This window comes from Pomacea canaliculata, linkage group LG4 (genome assembly GCF_003073045.1).
Source record: "Pomacea canaliculata isolate SZHN2017 linkage group LG4, ASM307304v1, whole genome shotgun sequence".
Taxonomy (NCBI): Eukaryota; Metazoa; Mollusca; class Gastropoda; order Architaenioglossa; family Ampullariidae; genus Pomacea; species Pomacea canaliculata.
This window is the reverse complement of record NC_037593.1, coordinates 10,961,155-10,976,832: the sequence shown is the minus strand read 5'-3', so window position 1 is coordinate 10,976,832 and position 15,678 is coordinate 10,961,155. Positions and strand designations below refer to the sequence as shown.

General features: G+C 42.8%; 1 protein-coding gene across 1 annotated transcript; it reads right to left on the bottom strand.

Annotated features, from left to right (window-relative positions):
- Window positions 1-6,759: 6,759 nt before the first annotated feature.
- Window positions 6,760-12,078, bottom strand: LOC112563254 (protocadherin Fat 4-like). The gene is made up of 10 exons (XM_025237089.1): window positions 11,056-12,078; window positions 10,263-10,340; window positions 9,893-10,073; window positions 9,244-9,411; window positions 8,775-8,915; window positions 8,474-8,602; window positions 8,136-8,309; window positions 7,763-7,956; window positions 7,184-7,279; window positions 6,760-6,950 (listed from the first exon to the last, which is right to left on the bottom strand). The coding sequence occupies exons 2-10, from the start codon at window positions 10,332-10,334 to the stop codon at window positions 6,900-6,902; spliced, it is 1,206 nt and encodes a 401-aa protein (XP_025092874.1). The 5' UTR covers window positions 10,335-10,340; window positions 11,056-12,078; the 3' UTR covers window positions 6,760-6,899.
- Between the last annotated feature and the right edge of the window lie 3,600 nt (window positions 12,079-15,678).

Below are 15,678 nucleotides of genomic sequence, written 5' to 3'. Positions count from 1 at the left end.
TGCTGTCAAAGAAAATTTGACGATTTAAAGACCTACCAACAGAAGCCAATGTCTGAAATACTAAAGAGCGATTTTCCCCCACAGAAGACATTTGATTGCGGGAATTATATTCTCGAAATAAACATAACACAGTTATTGAGGAGAACATTACACTCGAGTAGATCTTTCTCTCATTCACGAAATGCAGCAGATAATCAAGCAAACATCCATGCAAACATCCTCACAGGCAAACATCCAAACTAACAGGCAAAAGATAAACATCAATTTTATTAACTCCGTTTTGAAATTAGAAAAGGTTCCCATAAATAAGTTACATCTGAGGAACGGCATACAAATAAATTTTATTACTTGAACAGTCATCTGGAGTAGGTTAATGTAATGAACGAGTAAAGCAAGTGTCCCGGAGAAAATAAGTATTTTTACAACGATAGAAATAGAGATCCACGCAGAATCGTTTTCAGTGTATATTCTCCCCACCGACCTCTAATCACACACAATTTAAAATAAATAAATAAATAAATAAAGCAACAGACCGCTCATTTGCGTGTAGTTGAAGTAAGGGGGTGCGTTTGTGGTGACTCGAACGTCGACGACCTTGTGGAGGTCATCCCGTCGTGGTTGGTGGCTGTGACGACGATCGTGTAGGAGGGTCTAGTGGAGGGACTAAGCGACCCCTGGCCGGACAGATACCTTAGGCAGTAGCCTGCAGGACACAAGACAAACTGCGTGACGTGTGTTGACCCAGTGAACCACTCATGTCAACAAGAAAAGAGTCTGTCACGGTGATAGACAGAAACCTGGATCGTTAGACAAAGCTGAATGTAGTGCGTAGGAGTATGATTGCAAGTGGCGATACAGTTTGATATAATATAAATATATACATATTGAAAGTGTTTATGGATATGATGTACAATGGTAGAAGCCGAATATTTCAAACATGGATGTGTTAACTGCTACACATCTGACTCAGAAGGCAAAATTGTAAAAAAGTGTATGGAAGAATATACAAGGGAAAAACTCGCATCACACCTAGTGAAAAACATATTATGTATACATGCTATCACAAAACGATGTCATTTACACTTGCTGAAAAGGATATCATGGAATTACAGGAGGCAGGTAAGGATACAATAGGATATCTAAAGTGTAAAAGATTCAATAAGATGTACAGGAGATTGGTAAGGATACAATAGAATATACATAGGTAGGAGATACTTTACTTACGAGAGAAGAAGCTGGCGTAGTGTATACAATTTTCCCAGGAACAGGATTTGATCACCCAGCACAGATAAGTTAAAAGACAAACAAAGACGAGTGTAAAAGGAAAGAAAGAAAGAAAATCAGGTAGAAATTTAGGTGGAATAACCCTGAAAAAGAAGTTTGCATGGGAAGTCTTTATGCTGTGGACAACAGACAGGTGTGGAGGTCACTTACTCGGAGTACATGGAAGTACCGTAAAGCAGGTGCCGCAAGGGCTGCTGGGAGAGATGCTGCTGACCTGGATGCTGCAGGTCTTTCCGTTAGGTCAGTGCAGGTCATGGTATTAAACAGAGTGACGGATCTGTCTGGAACTCACTCAGCCTCGCCACCTTTGGGGTTTACTGTGATGGTGGGCTGCAGCAACAACAGAACCGCCTGACAAGATGCTTATGAGGCTACAGACACCTGCAGACGTTAGTCTACAACCTACGTGACGTGTTTCCGGGCTGCCTGGGCGACAGTTTTGAACTTGAAAATTTAGATAGAGATATTTGTTTCGGCAGTTTTGTTACGGATTCACGAATGGTTTATATAATCTCTCTCTCTGAGAAAATGCCTATTTTGACTGTTCTGCTTTTATTTTACATACAAACGTATTCACCTAGTTGTGAGTTGGCATGTGTAGCAAGGATGGGTGGGGGGGGGGGTTATAAACTCGTAAGAAGATTTTGGAGTTTGGGAGATTATTGCACTCCTGATAGCCCGCATTGTAAAGGGTATTTCTAGGGAGGGTCGGAGCTTTCGTTGCGCGCTGTAAACACTGTCGCCCTCAGAAACCGAGCTCGTCCTCAACAGTCCTTCAGTTACTGTATAACCAACCACACATACACCAATGCACACACACTCTCTCATACTCACGTTCTCACTCAAAAGGATAGTGCATAGCATAAGCAATGAGACATTAATAGTCAATATGTTTAAAATACCTACAGCAAATAACTCTATCCATCCTACCCTCAATAAATTTAGTTTTTTTAATCACGAACCAAAACAAATATAAAGCAAACATAAACAAAGTGAATGAAGTATGAATAAATAAATAACACACACGAAAATATCAAAGAATGTTTCAATTCAATTTAAGACAAATAAACAATACGTACTCTTGGCTTACAAACCCTTGCGACAAACAACCAATAAACATCTGGACAACACTGGTACTGAATAAATTAATCACAGTCAAGACTGTTTCAAAAATACTCACAGGTGCGCCTAGAGCCTGTGTCCTGAATGAAAATAAGGATCAAGACACAGAGAAAGGAGCTGGAAGCCATGTTTCCTTAAGTCCAATGCTCGTACACTGGATATTCCAGGTTTTAAAATTATAGAAAACTCCGAAGCTTAGTAATGTGTCAGTGTGCTCGTCATATTATCCTCACATCAGCTGTCACCACAGATAAATTAACCAAACTCTCCCAATTATCAGCGGTTGTCACAGATACAGTCTCCAAATGTCCACAAGTTCTACAAAACGCCTCCACTGGGTTTTCAAATATTTGTCTGATCCTTTCCTTTTGAAGGAGTTCGTCTGGATGATTGAAAACAAGTCTTTCTGCCTACAACACGTTGTGACTGTGTCGAGGGTGGATCAAGCCGTTTAGGCGGCAATACATACCCGGGGTGGACGACCGACAGATAACAGCTTGCGCTCGCGCGTCGTTGACAAAGATCTGTGCACCCGGACTGAAAGCCTTCCTACCCGCACACAAGACCGTTAGGAAAGAGTGAAAGCCTTGTTTGCAGGAGTGAAGGTGGGGTGGGCGGTTAGCAGAAAATTTCTGTTCACCCGCTTCGTATGTTGATCCAAAAGAACAGATTGTAAAAGTTCAGCGGGGTACACAGCACATAGAGAGACAAAGTCTTCAAAGCCACCCGACAGCGAGGCGCTGAGGGTCACGGCTCAGGTCTTCCTCCTTTTTTTTTTGATGGGGGCTGGGTGGTCATTTTTTGGAGAGAAATTTTTAGCTCTTAGAAACGGGTTTACATTCATACAGTGACGTTTCAGATCCGAAGAGGTAAACATGTATGAAATGAATCTCTTTTTACTGTCTTTTATTTCATAATGTGCACATGTGTTTGTTTGTGTGTTTGTTTGTTTGTTTGTTTGTTTGTTTGTGTGTGGTAATTGTAACACATGTTCATAGATCCTACGTTACATTCTCTGCATGTATGTTTAAAATATGTAAACAAAATGTAAGGAAGCGAGAAAAAACAAAAAAGAAGAGAAGGAAAGAAGCAGGAGGAGAAAACATTTACTGACATTGTTGTAATTCAATCAAGACTTTAAAGTTTCCTCTTTGTCAACGTCGCCAACAAAAATAAATCGCACATCCAGATGACATTAATCTGATTTTCAAAAAAACCTACATGACGCACAGAACAGGTAAGAGACAAAAATAAATAAATAAATAAACAAAGTTGGTGCGTGCGGCTTATGGGGTCAAATGCAGAGCAAGTCGTTTTGCGCTCCGTGGGTGGACAATGAGTGGGTGTCGGGTACATTGCTTATATTTGACATGTTTTCGTACAGCTAACCTCAGGTGACCTCAGTGAAGAATATGTCATATCTGAGTAACTGTGGGTGTCTTTGTGTACCCTGACAGGTATTGACTGTGTTTGTTGGACAGTGTGTGAATATTCTGTGTCGTCGGTTGGCCAATGCCACCCTCAAACTTCAAGAATAAAAGTACCTGTCACTTTGCACACCCGAGTAAGGGAAAGCTGTCGGTAAGTGAATATGTTTGGGTTTAGCGAGGGTCTCAGCAGAAGCTGGTTCAGGAAAGTCACAGTGTTACCTGTGTCCAGGTGGTGAGAGTAAGAGCATTCAACCACTTCCACTTCCAACCTGTGGTTGATTAATCAGTCTTTGATGTCTGTCTTGGGGTTACACGCGTTCATAAGTTGTAATAACCCACAAACACACACACACCCTCTCTTACATAGGATATATACACACATAGCTATATCATATATAAAATATATTATTTGTGATATGTTCACGTTCATGTTTGTAATATCAGAATATTCTACTAACGGTTCAGTAGATTAGTTTTAGATATTTGATGGTTAGCAAACCATGGTCACATGTCTCTGTCCCTTGTCACATCAAACGTGTTTCAAGATGAGGACAAAGCTCATGTAATCCCTGAGACAAAAATGTTCATAAATTGGTTTCATCGAGTTTCAGTGTTCAGCTATGTTCATTTTGAGAATCAATCAATCAATCAATCAGTCAATCAATCAATCAATCAGTCAATCAATCAATAATCAATCAATCAATCAATCTCCTGACTGTATAACCAAAGACGAGGTCTTAATTAATCTTCCCTCTAATTATCATGACTGTCCGTGTCACGTCTACAGAATGTTGCACGTTCGTGACTTCTTGGATGATGTCAGCGGCTGACCAACGCTTTTACCACCGTCTTCCTGAGGAACGGAGTCAACCGGAAGTGGTGGGGCCTGTCTGTTGGGTTGTTTTCCGTAATCGTCATCCGGGTACCGCTCCTTCCAGAAGTCATACAGGTAGGCGTCGGGGCTTCCAATGCTGCCACGAAGAACGTGTCAAAAAACAAAAATCTCAAAACAATCACATAAAAATCTATTAAAAATATGATTTTACAAATAATGTTCTCGAAAAATTCACAATGTGTAGGAATGAATTTATTTGCGGCAGCCAGGTAAGGCCTGGACCTTGTGGAGATACGTGGTGATGATCCACGCGGCGTAAAATGTAGAGAGGTGACTAGAGCTATAAATAGCTATATATATATTTATATCTATATTACAGCCATGTGTAGACCTGTTCACGCGCATTAAGATTCAGTCTATAGACATGTGTATTAAAGCTGTGAGGTGGAGATTATTGAGGGACATGAAGATATCCAACAGTTAAGGTCTAAACTAAGCTAACCCTACCCGTCAGACTAACAACGTTTTAGTAATTACAGTGACTAGATTTTGGTATTTCTGCATTTTCTATTTTATTTCTATTTAATTTTGTATTTTTTAAGATTAAAGAAGCGACATTTTAAAAAAAAAAGACTTCCTTGCAACTCATTGCACACGGACACAGAGTTCTCTCCCTTCCAAACGTCATATTAACACCGGAAACCGAGTATTCTTCCTTTCAGATGCAGAAGATAGACAGATGGACGCGATAATCATACTGCATGAGAGTATTCTCCCTTTCACACTCAATACTCACACGGGAGGTGGCGGAGTCGGAGGGAGGAAGTGGCGCCGGGGTCACATTGCGGCGAACTCGCGGTCTGGGAGGACGACTGGAACAGAAATAATTGTAGTTATAGTTAGATGACGACGACGACGACGACGGTGGTGGCGGTGGTGGTGAATGATACCATAAACAAGTAAGTGTTGGTCACTGAGATCTGCTTAGAGAACACAGTAAAGAGAGAGCGAGAGAAGAAGGGAGGCACAAAAAAAGATAGAGAGCGCGCGATAGAAAGAAGTAAAGAGAGAGGAACAGAAAAGGTTGTGTAGTTAAAAAAAAACCTCCAGCAGTCAGTGAACACGTATGATTAAAAATTTCTTCAGAGTTTACAAGACAACGAGAAGGACGACAACCCACCTCTGGCACCATCTCCCGCGACAACACCTGAGGCAGGCCGGCCAGCAGTACCTGGCCAACAGGTAAGCCAGCAGACCGAGCAGACCCGTCGTCAGCAGCGCCGCTATCATGATCCACGGCAGGTTCTGGTCCACCCAGCTCTTGGTGTTGGCAGTGGATGGAGCTGGTGTCGTCGTTGTTGTAGAAGTAGTCGTTGTCGTGGGGGCCGCAGTTTTGGGCGCTGCTGTGACTGGTGGTGCCGCGGTCGTTGTTTGGCATTCCTGAAATAGTTTTTACAGCATTACAAATGTAAATATAAATCACGATAGTCAATGAAAATCACTAAACGTAAAATAAATGTAATGATTGCATGGTTACCGCTGTCGATGTAATTTTTTGTTTGTTACTTCTTGGTTACTATCAACATCGGTAATGTAACAATTCAATGTCTGCTGTGATGTCTGTCATAACGATGGCACAAATAGTCGTTACTAGCCACTGTCATCATCGTCGTCATCTACATCATCCTCCTGATCATCATAGCTCACAATGCCTGTGACGGAGACGATTGTCGGGGCGAGGCTCTGCAGGGGGTTGGGGTACTGGCCTCTGTCGTAGCAGTAGACGGTGACGGTGTAGGTGGTACCCTCGGGTGGCACGTCCTTCAAGATGATGGCCCCGCTCGCCAGGATGGTCAGACCTGTACCTCCCGAACTCCTGGAGAATGTAAGTGAAAGGATATATCAAAGAAAAACACAATAAAACCTTTTATTTATTTATTCATTTCTTCACTGATCCGTTCATTCCTTCATTAATTGTTCCTCACGAGAAGTAGGTGTCGTTGTTGCCCTGGAAGCTGGAGTCCTTGTCCTGACACACCATGGTGCCCAGCGTCCTCCCGGCCCTGACGTTGCACGGCTGCACGGTGTAGTCGTAGGGGCCGTTGATGACGACAGGGCGGTTGTCGTTGCTGTCCAGGATGTTGAGGGTGACGGTGGTGTTGTCTGACAGGCCGCCTTTGTCCGTGACCTTTACCGTCAGGGTCACGGTGGTGGGCATGGCGCCACCGTCAACGTCGTAGTCGACGTTGGAGGAGATGTCGCCGGTGTTGGGATCGATCCTGAGACACGCCAGATCACACGAACTGAGGTCAAAGGTCAGATGTAACAAGCAATGTTGGACGAAATGAACTCAGAAAATACAAAAACGAGTGCTTATACGCTATTTACATAGAGGAACAAAGTGAAACAAGGATCACGAAAAAGAATGGAAGGACAAAGCACTGACTGACAGATACAGATGTGGCACTAGAGTGACGAATTAGTCGAGGGACATGATGGATGGTGTGGTTACCTGAATCTGTTGAGGCTGTTGCCCCCAGATGATGCTGTATGTCCTCGTATCAACAAAATCCTCATCCTTCACCGTCCAGGAGGGCTGAACAGTGATCTGAACCATACATACAAGTTATTTATGTCACATTTCACTACGACTGTCACAGAAAACGAGCACACACACACTGGACACTGTGTTACATCACACTTTGCCATAGGCACACACACACACTGGACACTGTGTTACATCACACTTTGCCACACAGCCACACAGCCACACACACACACACACACACACACACACACACACACACACACACAAACACACACACACACATACACACACGTACGCAAAGCCAAACATACGAAATTAAAAATATCAGATCTTAAAGACCAAACAATAATATCCCTTGTAGAGGAAGGTCCCTACGCTGTGCACGAAGGATTAAAAAGAACCAACACATGATTAGTGCGTCACAGGGTACGTCACTCAATGTATCTCCTCTTTATTATCTGCCCTCAGCACGTCACAGTACAAATCCTCGCGAACTGTCTCCGTGACCTGTCTGCTGGGTGCTGACCTCACGCTCTGACTCACCGAGCCCTCGTAGGTGGTGTACACCGCGTTCTTCGGGTACAGCTGAGGCATCTCGTTGACGTCAGTGACTGTGACGTACAGGTAGTGGGGTTGTGACGTACAGCCGCTGGCATCTTGCGCCACAACCGTCAGGTTGGTGGTTCGTGTCGCTACAGTCTCGTAGTTCAGCGTGGACTTCACCACAATGTCTTGTCCTGGAACAGCAGGAGATGAGGATTGGGCAGTTGGAATCGAAGACGACGGAAGGGAGGTACATAATGTAGTTGAGTGTGGAGATACGTCACCTAGCAACGGGATTCTCTGCTTCCATTTCGTCATGACTGTAGTTACGGTGTGAAAGGTATGCCAAGACACAGATATATACTAGACCTACCTGATGTATCAAAGAAGGCCAGATTGGAGGGTGGGTCAGCACTTAGAGTATACGTCAGCTGTTTCGTTGCCTCATCCGTTGGTGTGAACGTCATGATGCTGTCCCCAACCGCCTTGCTCTCCAGGACCTGCACGGATCTGTCGAGGTTGGTTATGTCCGGGGAGGCGTTCGGATCTGTAACATTAGTTCGTAGATGGGCGAAAAAATACCAGATTGGCTGAATGGCCTACACTCTCTGTCTCCTGTGTTTACCTGAAGACGTAAATAACGCAACAATAACAATAACTGCCTATTATTTCGGTGGCACTTGAATTATCACAGGGAAACCGATGTCTTACCGCTCAAAGTAACAACGATGTCCTGGGGACCGACTCTAGGGTTGACGCCATCACTGATGTAGACATGCAAGGTGATGCTGTTGCTGCACTGCGAGCTGAGGTCATGGACAGCCGTGATGACCCCAGTGCCTGTGGACAATTAAACGGTCTGTAGCAACCGGATGTGAAGGTGTGAAAGACAGAGACGATGGCGAAAGAAGTCTAGAAGTCTAGGGAACAAAATCGTTACTTATCAACATGCACAATCTACCAACTACACCTAGAAGAATTAGTCAGACATGCGACTGATGCCAGAACGTACCACTGCCGATCTGGAAATTGCTGGATTGAGGCTCTGACGTCATGGTGTAGATGATGGTGTCGTTGTTGTCGTCAACAGCGCCGACGGTGAAGATCTTAGTTCCAGCCTTGACATTCTTGGTGTTGGTTAGGGTCGTGGTTTCTGTCAGTGAGCAGCAGACACAGACAAGCACACACATGCACACGCACACACAACACATATATATATATTATGCACGCACACACGAAATCTAACAATATATTTGTGTGTGTGTGAGTGAGAGAGAGAGAGATTAATGCAGAATAACAAAAAACTACTTTCAACAGCTTGGAAAAAATGTTAGCAAGTATCTGTGTCTCAAGTGTATGCATCACAAAGTATCACTTACTTGTAAGTGTGGCAGTAAGTACACAAGTTACCTACAACACGCATGTTTATGATTTTCTTCACACCTTAAAAATGTACAGGATACATAGTGGTTAAAACTTACGGAAGGATACATCCGGGTTAAATATCGGCGGCGTGTTGGGGGTGAGCCTGACGTTGATGGTTTTGTTGACGGAGCTGCCGTTGGCCGTGCACGTGACCGTGACGTAGTAGGCAGACGCCTTGCGGTAGTCCAGTGTCCCCATTGAGGGGAAGAAGTACACACACCATTCTGTGTGGAAAATGCAGTGTATAGTGAAATGCAGCATACACAGCAGTAGGTTGGGGATGTGTAAAGACAGACATAGCTGAATGCAAAACATTTTTATTTTGAACTGAACATAAAATGACATGAATTAGCAAGAAATTGCTGGAAAATTCCATTGAATTGATAGCAATGTAATGCTGCCCATGATGAATTAAGAACATTTAAAATTAACAACCAATATAGGAACTTGAATACTCGTCATCATCTGCTTTTTTCTTTATTTTGGGTAGCCTGGTGACTCAGCGGTATTGCTCTTGCTGCTTGGACAACGAGGATCACAAACGGTCAGTTTAAACACGTTTTGCTTCTCTCTCTTTGCGATGTCTATAGAAGTAGACTTCTTTTCTCTTCCCCCTGCAGTGACATACCTTACTTGGCATTAAACACCAAGAATCAAGCAACTACCCGTCCTCTTCTTGTCTTTGTCTCCACTTTGCCCTCTCACCTGTCCCACACGGCAAGACCTGAAAGCAGATCTGTCCACACGGTGTTGTAGGTGTGACGCTGGTGAGACTGACCGTGGGCGAGTTGCCGGGGTCTGTACAGTTCTCGGTGGACAGTGTAGTCACCGTCGTTTCCTTTTCGTACAGCGTCACCACCGACGGTTTGCTGGCGTCGAACTCTGGCTGCAGTAAACAACAAACATCACGTGACGTTTCAAACAGAAACGGACTTAAACAGCTGATAGTTGGTAGAAAATGTCAGTTTTGCGGTCAGCACACGAGATAAAAGAGAAGTAAAATATTTTAAATACAGGTGTTAAGGTTGTAGAGGGTGTAGGTCGGGGTTCGAGTACTTTACAGAACATGTCTTACCATGGCAGTGGCAGGTGACTGAAGTGTCTGTAGTGCCAGAGTCAGGATCAGGAGGTCGAGAACGACTGCCATTGACTACTGCAAAGGTCAACGAGTATGTCATCAGGACCTCTGAGAACATAACCTCTTCCCATGATGGCAATAACACTCATATATATTTTTTATATACGCACGCCGACACAGGCAGGCACACAAACAGACACAGTCACCAAATAATCATGCGAACACGCGGACACAGAGACACACAGCCTCCACACATTGCAATAAGAAATAAACTATATCAGATGCACATGCAAACAAGTCACAAATATCACATGGACACTGGTCGTAGACAACACGAGATACACAAAGAAAAAAGACAGAGTGACGGAGTGTCAATCGCACAGAGACACGATAGAATAAGCATAGAGAACTCACGGACACACTATAGTGATTAATACAGGTAAAGAGTTTAAAGAAATACTGAGAACGATTGACTGACTAATTGACTCATTAAACAATTGATATTTTTCAAATAATAAAAGAGACAATATATTTTTTTAAAAATCTACATGTTAAAATATTTCTTTATAAAAACTTGCAAATTATAAATTGTCTGTATAAAGTGTTAGTAAAGCACGGAAATGAGGATTATCGATGTCACAGATAAATATAAATACATACTTACAGCAAGCAAAAGACAGAAAAATGAATACATAAATAAATAAAGAAAGAAAATTTTAAAAAAGGAAAGAAACAAAGAAAGAGCAAAAATGAAAATTAAAAAAGAAATACAACACAGATGTTAACATACCAGTTCAACGGACACTGTCTTTCTAACAAGTTACTCGACAAAGTAGAAAAACACATCGTTGAGTGAACCCCGCACGTGAAGTTTCTGGTATTAACGACCGTTATGTGATGACACCAGCAACGTCTTCACAACTACTCTCACCAACTCTCTACTTTCCTTCTCAAAACTACTCTCACAGAGGCTATTCGGGTGTTCAGACAGGTGAAACACGCAAACTGGTGCTTTGATCAGCCGATAGAGGTAAAAATTACCCAGGGTGGATCCTGGTTTCTAATTGCTCATCGTAAAAAAAATCCTTTGACGTGGGAGCGATGTCGGCGATGGACAGACCGTCGACATTCCAAGCGACGACCATTGGTGGAGGAGCGATAAGCAAACAAGAGACATCGAAGCTCATGGCGAGTTCATGGAGTTCGTCACGAACCTTGACAAGTGTTATCTGGACTACAATGAGAAATCGCTCTGCACTTTGTCCGACTCGACATGGAGTGGCACTCGGGTACCAGCACTTCAAACAGCCTGAGAGTTATCGCCAGCTATGCAAACATTAAGAGCTAAACAGCGGAGAAAGGGAGTGTTAAAACTCGCTTCCATTAAATTGAAGCCCCGAGTGTTTTAGTCCTCCGTCAGCTTCAGTCTTCTAATCACGGGTGGAAATCTTTTTTTTTTTAATTTTTACTTGCGGTTGATTGGCGATGGGGATTGAGAGGGGTGGGGCATCCCGTTATGTCTGTAAATGCTCTAAGTTGGTAATGACGGAGGAGGAGTAAGGGAGGGACAAGAAGATGAAAGAGAAGGCAGTGGATATGGAGATCGTATGACACCTGTAGATGGCGCTGAGTGCCACTGGCGGACTCAATGACTCGTAAACAGTAAAACTCTCGGGTAAGTACCCCTCTCCCAGACCAAACTAATATTGCCTTCACTGTTTGTGACAGGATACTTTATTCGATGTTCTGATTTTGGAGAACTACACCAACCAAAGCAATTTAAAAGGTCACCTGATATAGGTAAACTGGAGGATGAAGCGAGGACGTGGACAACCCTGTCATCATCTGAAAGTGTCACTGGTTTCTTGCCATGACCTCTTGTGAGGAAGGTTCACACATCATGAAAAGATTTCAATTTATTTCTTCTTTTGATTTCCTTTTTTTCTGAGAGTATTGTCAATGCTTTGAATTGCTGTCCCGTGTCCGGACTTTGACCTCCCAGCAGTCAAAGGTTTGGTTTATTATTGTCATCCACCCAGATCCCTGGGGCTTTGTCTGTCAGCAAGGATCACGTTTCATTGAGACTGAAAGGATCACTATCAGTGCCTGTGAGAAGAGGAGAACTTATTGTTCAGCACTTTTTGAACACCTGGACTTAAATGCCGTGAATACGGAAACCTCATCATTGTCAGACAGGACCATGGCTTGCGACTACGAACTTTTTACATCTCTTGGTAGGTCCGGGATTCTGTCAGTTTAAGTCGAAGGAAAAGCTATCCATACATACACACTACGTGAGAGAACAAACAAACAAACAAACAAACAAACAAACAAACAAACAAACAAAGATAAAGGTCGAGCGAGGATAGTGATATAATTGCAGTATCTGTCCAAATTGAAGATTCCAGTCGATCTGTTGACAGACGTTTGTCAAGCTGGTGTCAACTGTCTGGGTGAGGATACTTTATTCGATATTTTAGTTTTGGTCTTGGGTGCAGTGCCCTTCTGTTGCCTCTGTTTGTGTGATAGTATATTTAATTTGCCCGTGAGTATTTTTGTTTGTTATTATTAAGTTTACTTCATTCTTCTGAATAAACCCATTTCTTTGTTTCTTCATACTTAGACACTGGGTGCAAGATACTTTTCTGTTTGTACCTGTGTATAGCTTATGCTTTAGTTTGTTTGTCATTGTGTTTGACATTTAGTTGTCTTTGTCACTGGGAGTAACACACTTGCAGTAGACATGTCTTTATATCCGTATGTGCTACACACTTCTGTATGGCCTGATGTAAAATATACTTGGTTATGCCCCTTTGATAAATTTAAACTAATACAATTCAGTTTTGCTTTTTATGTAACACACACTTCAGGGTATGTCAAGTGTAATACTCACACCTGTCTTCCCTAATTGGGTAGCAGTTACCTTCTCTTATTATAGTATATCATGAGTGTAGAACAAATTCTGCATACTGGCATTAACTTTTTATTTAAAATATTCCCGGCCTGTTTCCCCCAGCTCACGATACCCGAACTCAGTTTTTTTCTCTCTTTATCCAGTCCCAAAGCCTCATGCGCCGTTAGCCAGGTGTTTGCTCACCTGTGTTTAGACTCCTGTCAACAGACAAATGAGGCAGGAAAGCCCTTTGAGCTCGACTCAATCCACTGCCTCACCAGGAGGAGTCGTGTTTCCTCCCTGCTCACTCACCCATGACATCAGGCTCCTGTTCCACCGAGGGCATCAACGTCAGTTGGCGTCGGTAAATCTGACGTCTACGTGTCCAACCGTCAGGACAGCCTGATGCCTAGGTCAAAGGCTCGTGAATGAACAGATTTCCACTCATTTTGTCATTTTGTTTGTGTTTTATACTTGGAGTTTCGCGTTCTCGTATATTTGTTTCTATCTGTTTCTTGTTTTTTTAATACTTCGCTCGTTTCCTTTCTCTTTTCTCTCTCTCTCTCTCTCCATCTTTGCTCCATTTTCTGTCTGCATTATGTATTTGCGCGATCAAGACACCTGTGGCTACTTGTGACTAGAAATAAATAAAAAAAACTAATTTCTCTAAAGTGGGTTGTCTTCTTCAAGTTCCTGTTAGCTCTTAAAACGCAATGGTGATGAGAGTATGATTAACTGAGAACGAACCCAGAGCGCATTCCGTCGCCAACAGACATAAACCAGGCAGCTATTGACGGTGAAAATATTTTATTGGAAAGATACTTAGTCTTTGACAGCACTTGCTATTATCTACTTGGCGCAGATCGTCCATAAATCAACTTTTTGTAGCTGCAAATATACGAAACTATTCTTTAAGGTCCTCGTGTAAACATCGGGGTAGCTGTGTAGGCGCGGTTCTTGGGGGGAAAGGGTGACGTCAGGTGAAGATAAACCACCCGGAGAAAGGGACAGTTACAAGTTTATGGAGGAAATATAAGAGTGAAGATTGTATCAAGATGAGATATCAGACCCACGATTTCATCGTCAATGTACATTCTCTGAAGGGTGCGGCAGCGAGAGGCGGAGCCAGGCGACGGAAATGACGTAGCTGTTGCCGACCTCGTGACGCAGAGACGTAGAGGCGCGGTGTCCAACGTCTTCAGACAGGATTTCTCTACCCCAGTCCCTGTCCTGTCATGTCTACCGAAACCTGTGTAGACGGGTATGTTACACCAGCACACTCCGGGTGAAGAAGCAGAAGACAAATATTTACGGCGTTGGGAAGGAAATGTCAGCGGGTGACGGGTGTGACTGCGGGTGGAGGATTTTATGACGAATGTAATGTATGCAAGAGATCGAAAATTTATTCTCACTGAGTTAAACTAAAAGGAAATATGATAATGTGTTAAATGAAGTGTCTTCAACTGAGAAAATGAGGTTGATGTATGTTGTATATATCTGGAGAGTGGAAGCATGGAACTTAAATTCAAATATTCATGGACGACAGGCACACACAATATTCCTTTTGTCTCATTTATTTCTTTATTTTGTTCCCCGTATACTTATTATGAAAAGATAGCGCAATACTTATATCAGTAAACACCAACACAATCTACCAGCGAGTGAGGGATATATACGACTGAATTCCGGGTCAGGTCAAGTTCATGTGTAGAATTCAAACACGCGAAGTACAGACCCGAAAACAGTTTCATACACACGAGGACAGGTAAGTCTCTCCACCCCTGTCTCACATCCTTCATCATTCTACATTTCTTTGTCCTCATCCACTCATTCTCGTTCTCTCTACATTCTAGTCTGTGTCTGTTACTAAATCGTTCTCTCACATTCTCTCTCTCTCCAATGTATCATTATGCTTCACGTGTCAAATATTTATAAATATTTCTTCATCATGCTTCAAAAGCTATGACTGCAAAGAGGAAACGAAAGAGATAGTTTTACATTACAATAATTAATGTAAATTACGGAATCACAGAAAAATCCATTACCCATTATTTGGTTAGACAATTCTTTATAAAAACTAAAGATGGATCAACTGCTGACCAGTTCATGGCTAGAACAAAAGTCTCATCAGACGTTGAAGAATGGACGCTCAGTAGCAGCTCGAGAATCCTCCTCACAGTCCTCTCTGTGGCCATACACTCAGCCCTCGAAGCCTCACTTTGAAGTAAATGTTTACTCAACAGATACCGAGACTTTCTTTATGAAGCAGATACTTGTCCGAAAAAATAAATACTTGATTGGAGACTATATACAGCCAAACGAAGTAGATCCATCGAAAAGAAGATACTTGCTCAAGCGTGTCTGGGTAATAAATATTTGCTGAGATAAAAGTCTGACATCAACCATCTGTCATCTACAGCATTGTCACTGTTCGTCTTCAGCAGCATGTGCCCCTAGAAGCTTATTGCAGTTTAAAACATGAATCAGCCATGAGTTCAGAACAACGGACGTGACCTCCAT

Bases quoted from the DNA above. Each gene is read 5' to 3' on its own strand.
- LOC112563254 (XM_025237089.1), bottom strand. From the start codon at position 10,334: ATGGCAGTCGTTCTCGACCTCCTGATCCTGACTCTGGCACTACAGACA. The intron at 9,412-9,892 runs GTGAGAGGGCAA...TTTTCCACACAG, and splicing joins GGTCTTGCCGTGTGGGACAG to AATGGTGTGTGTACTTCTTC. The intron at 8,310-8,473 runs GTAAGACATCGG...CTAATGTTACAG, and splicing joins CATCGTTGTTACTTTGAGCG to ATCCGAACGCCTCCCCGGAC.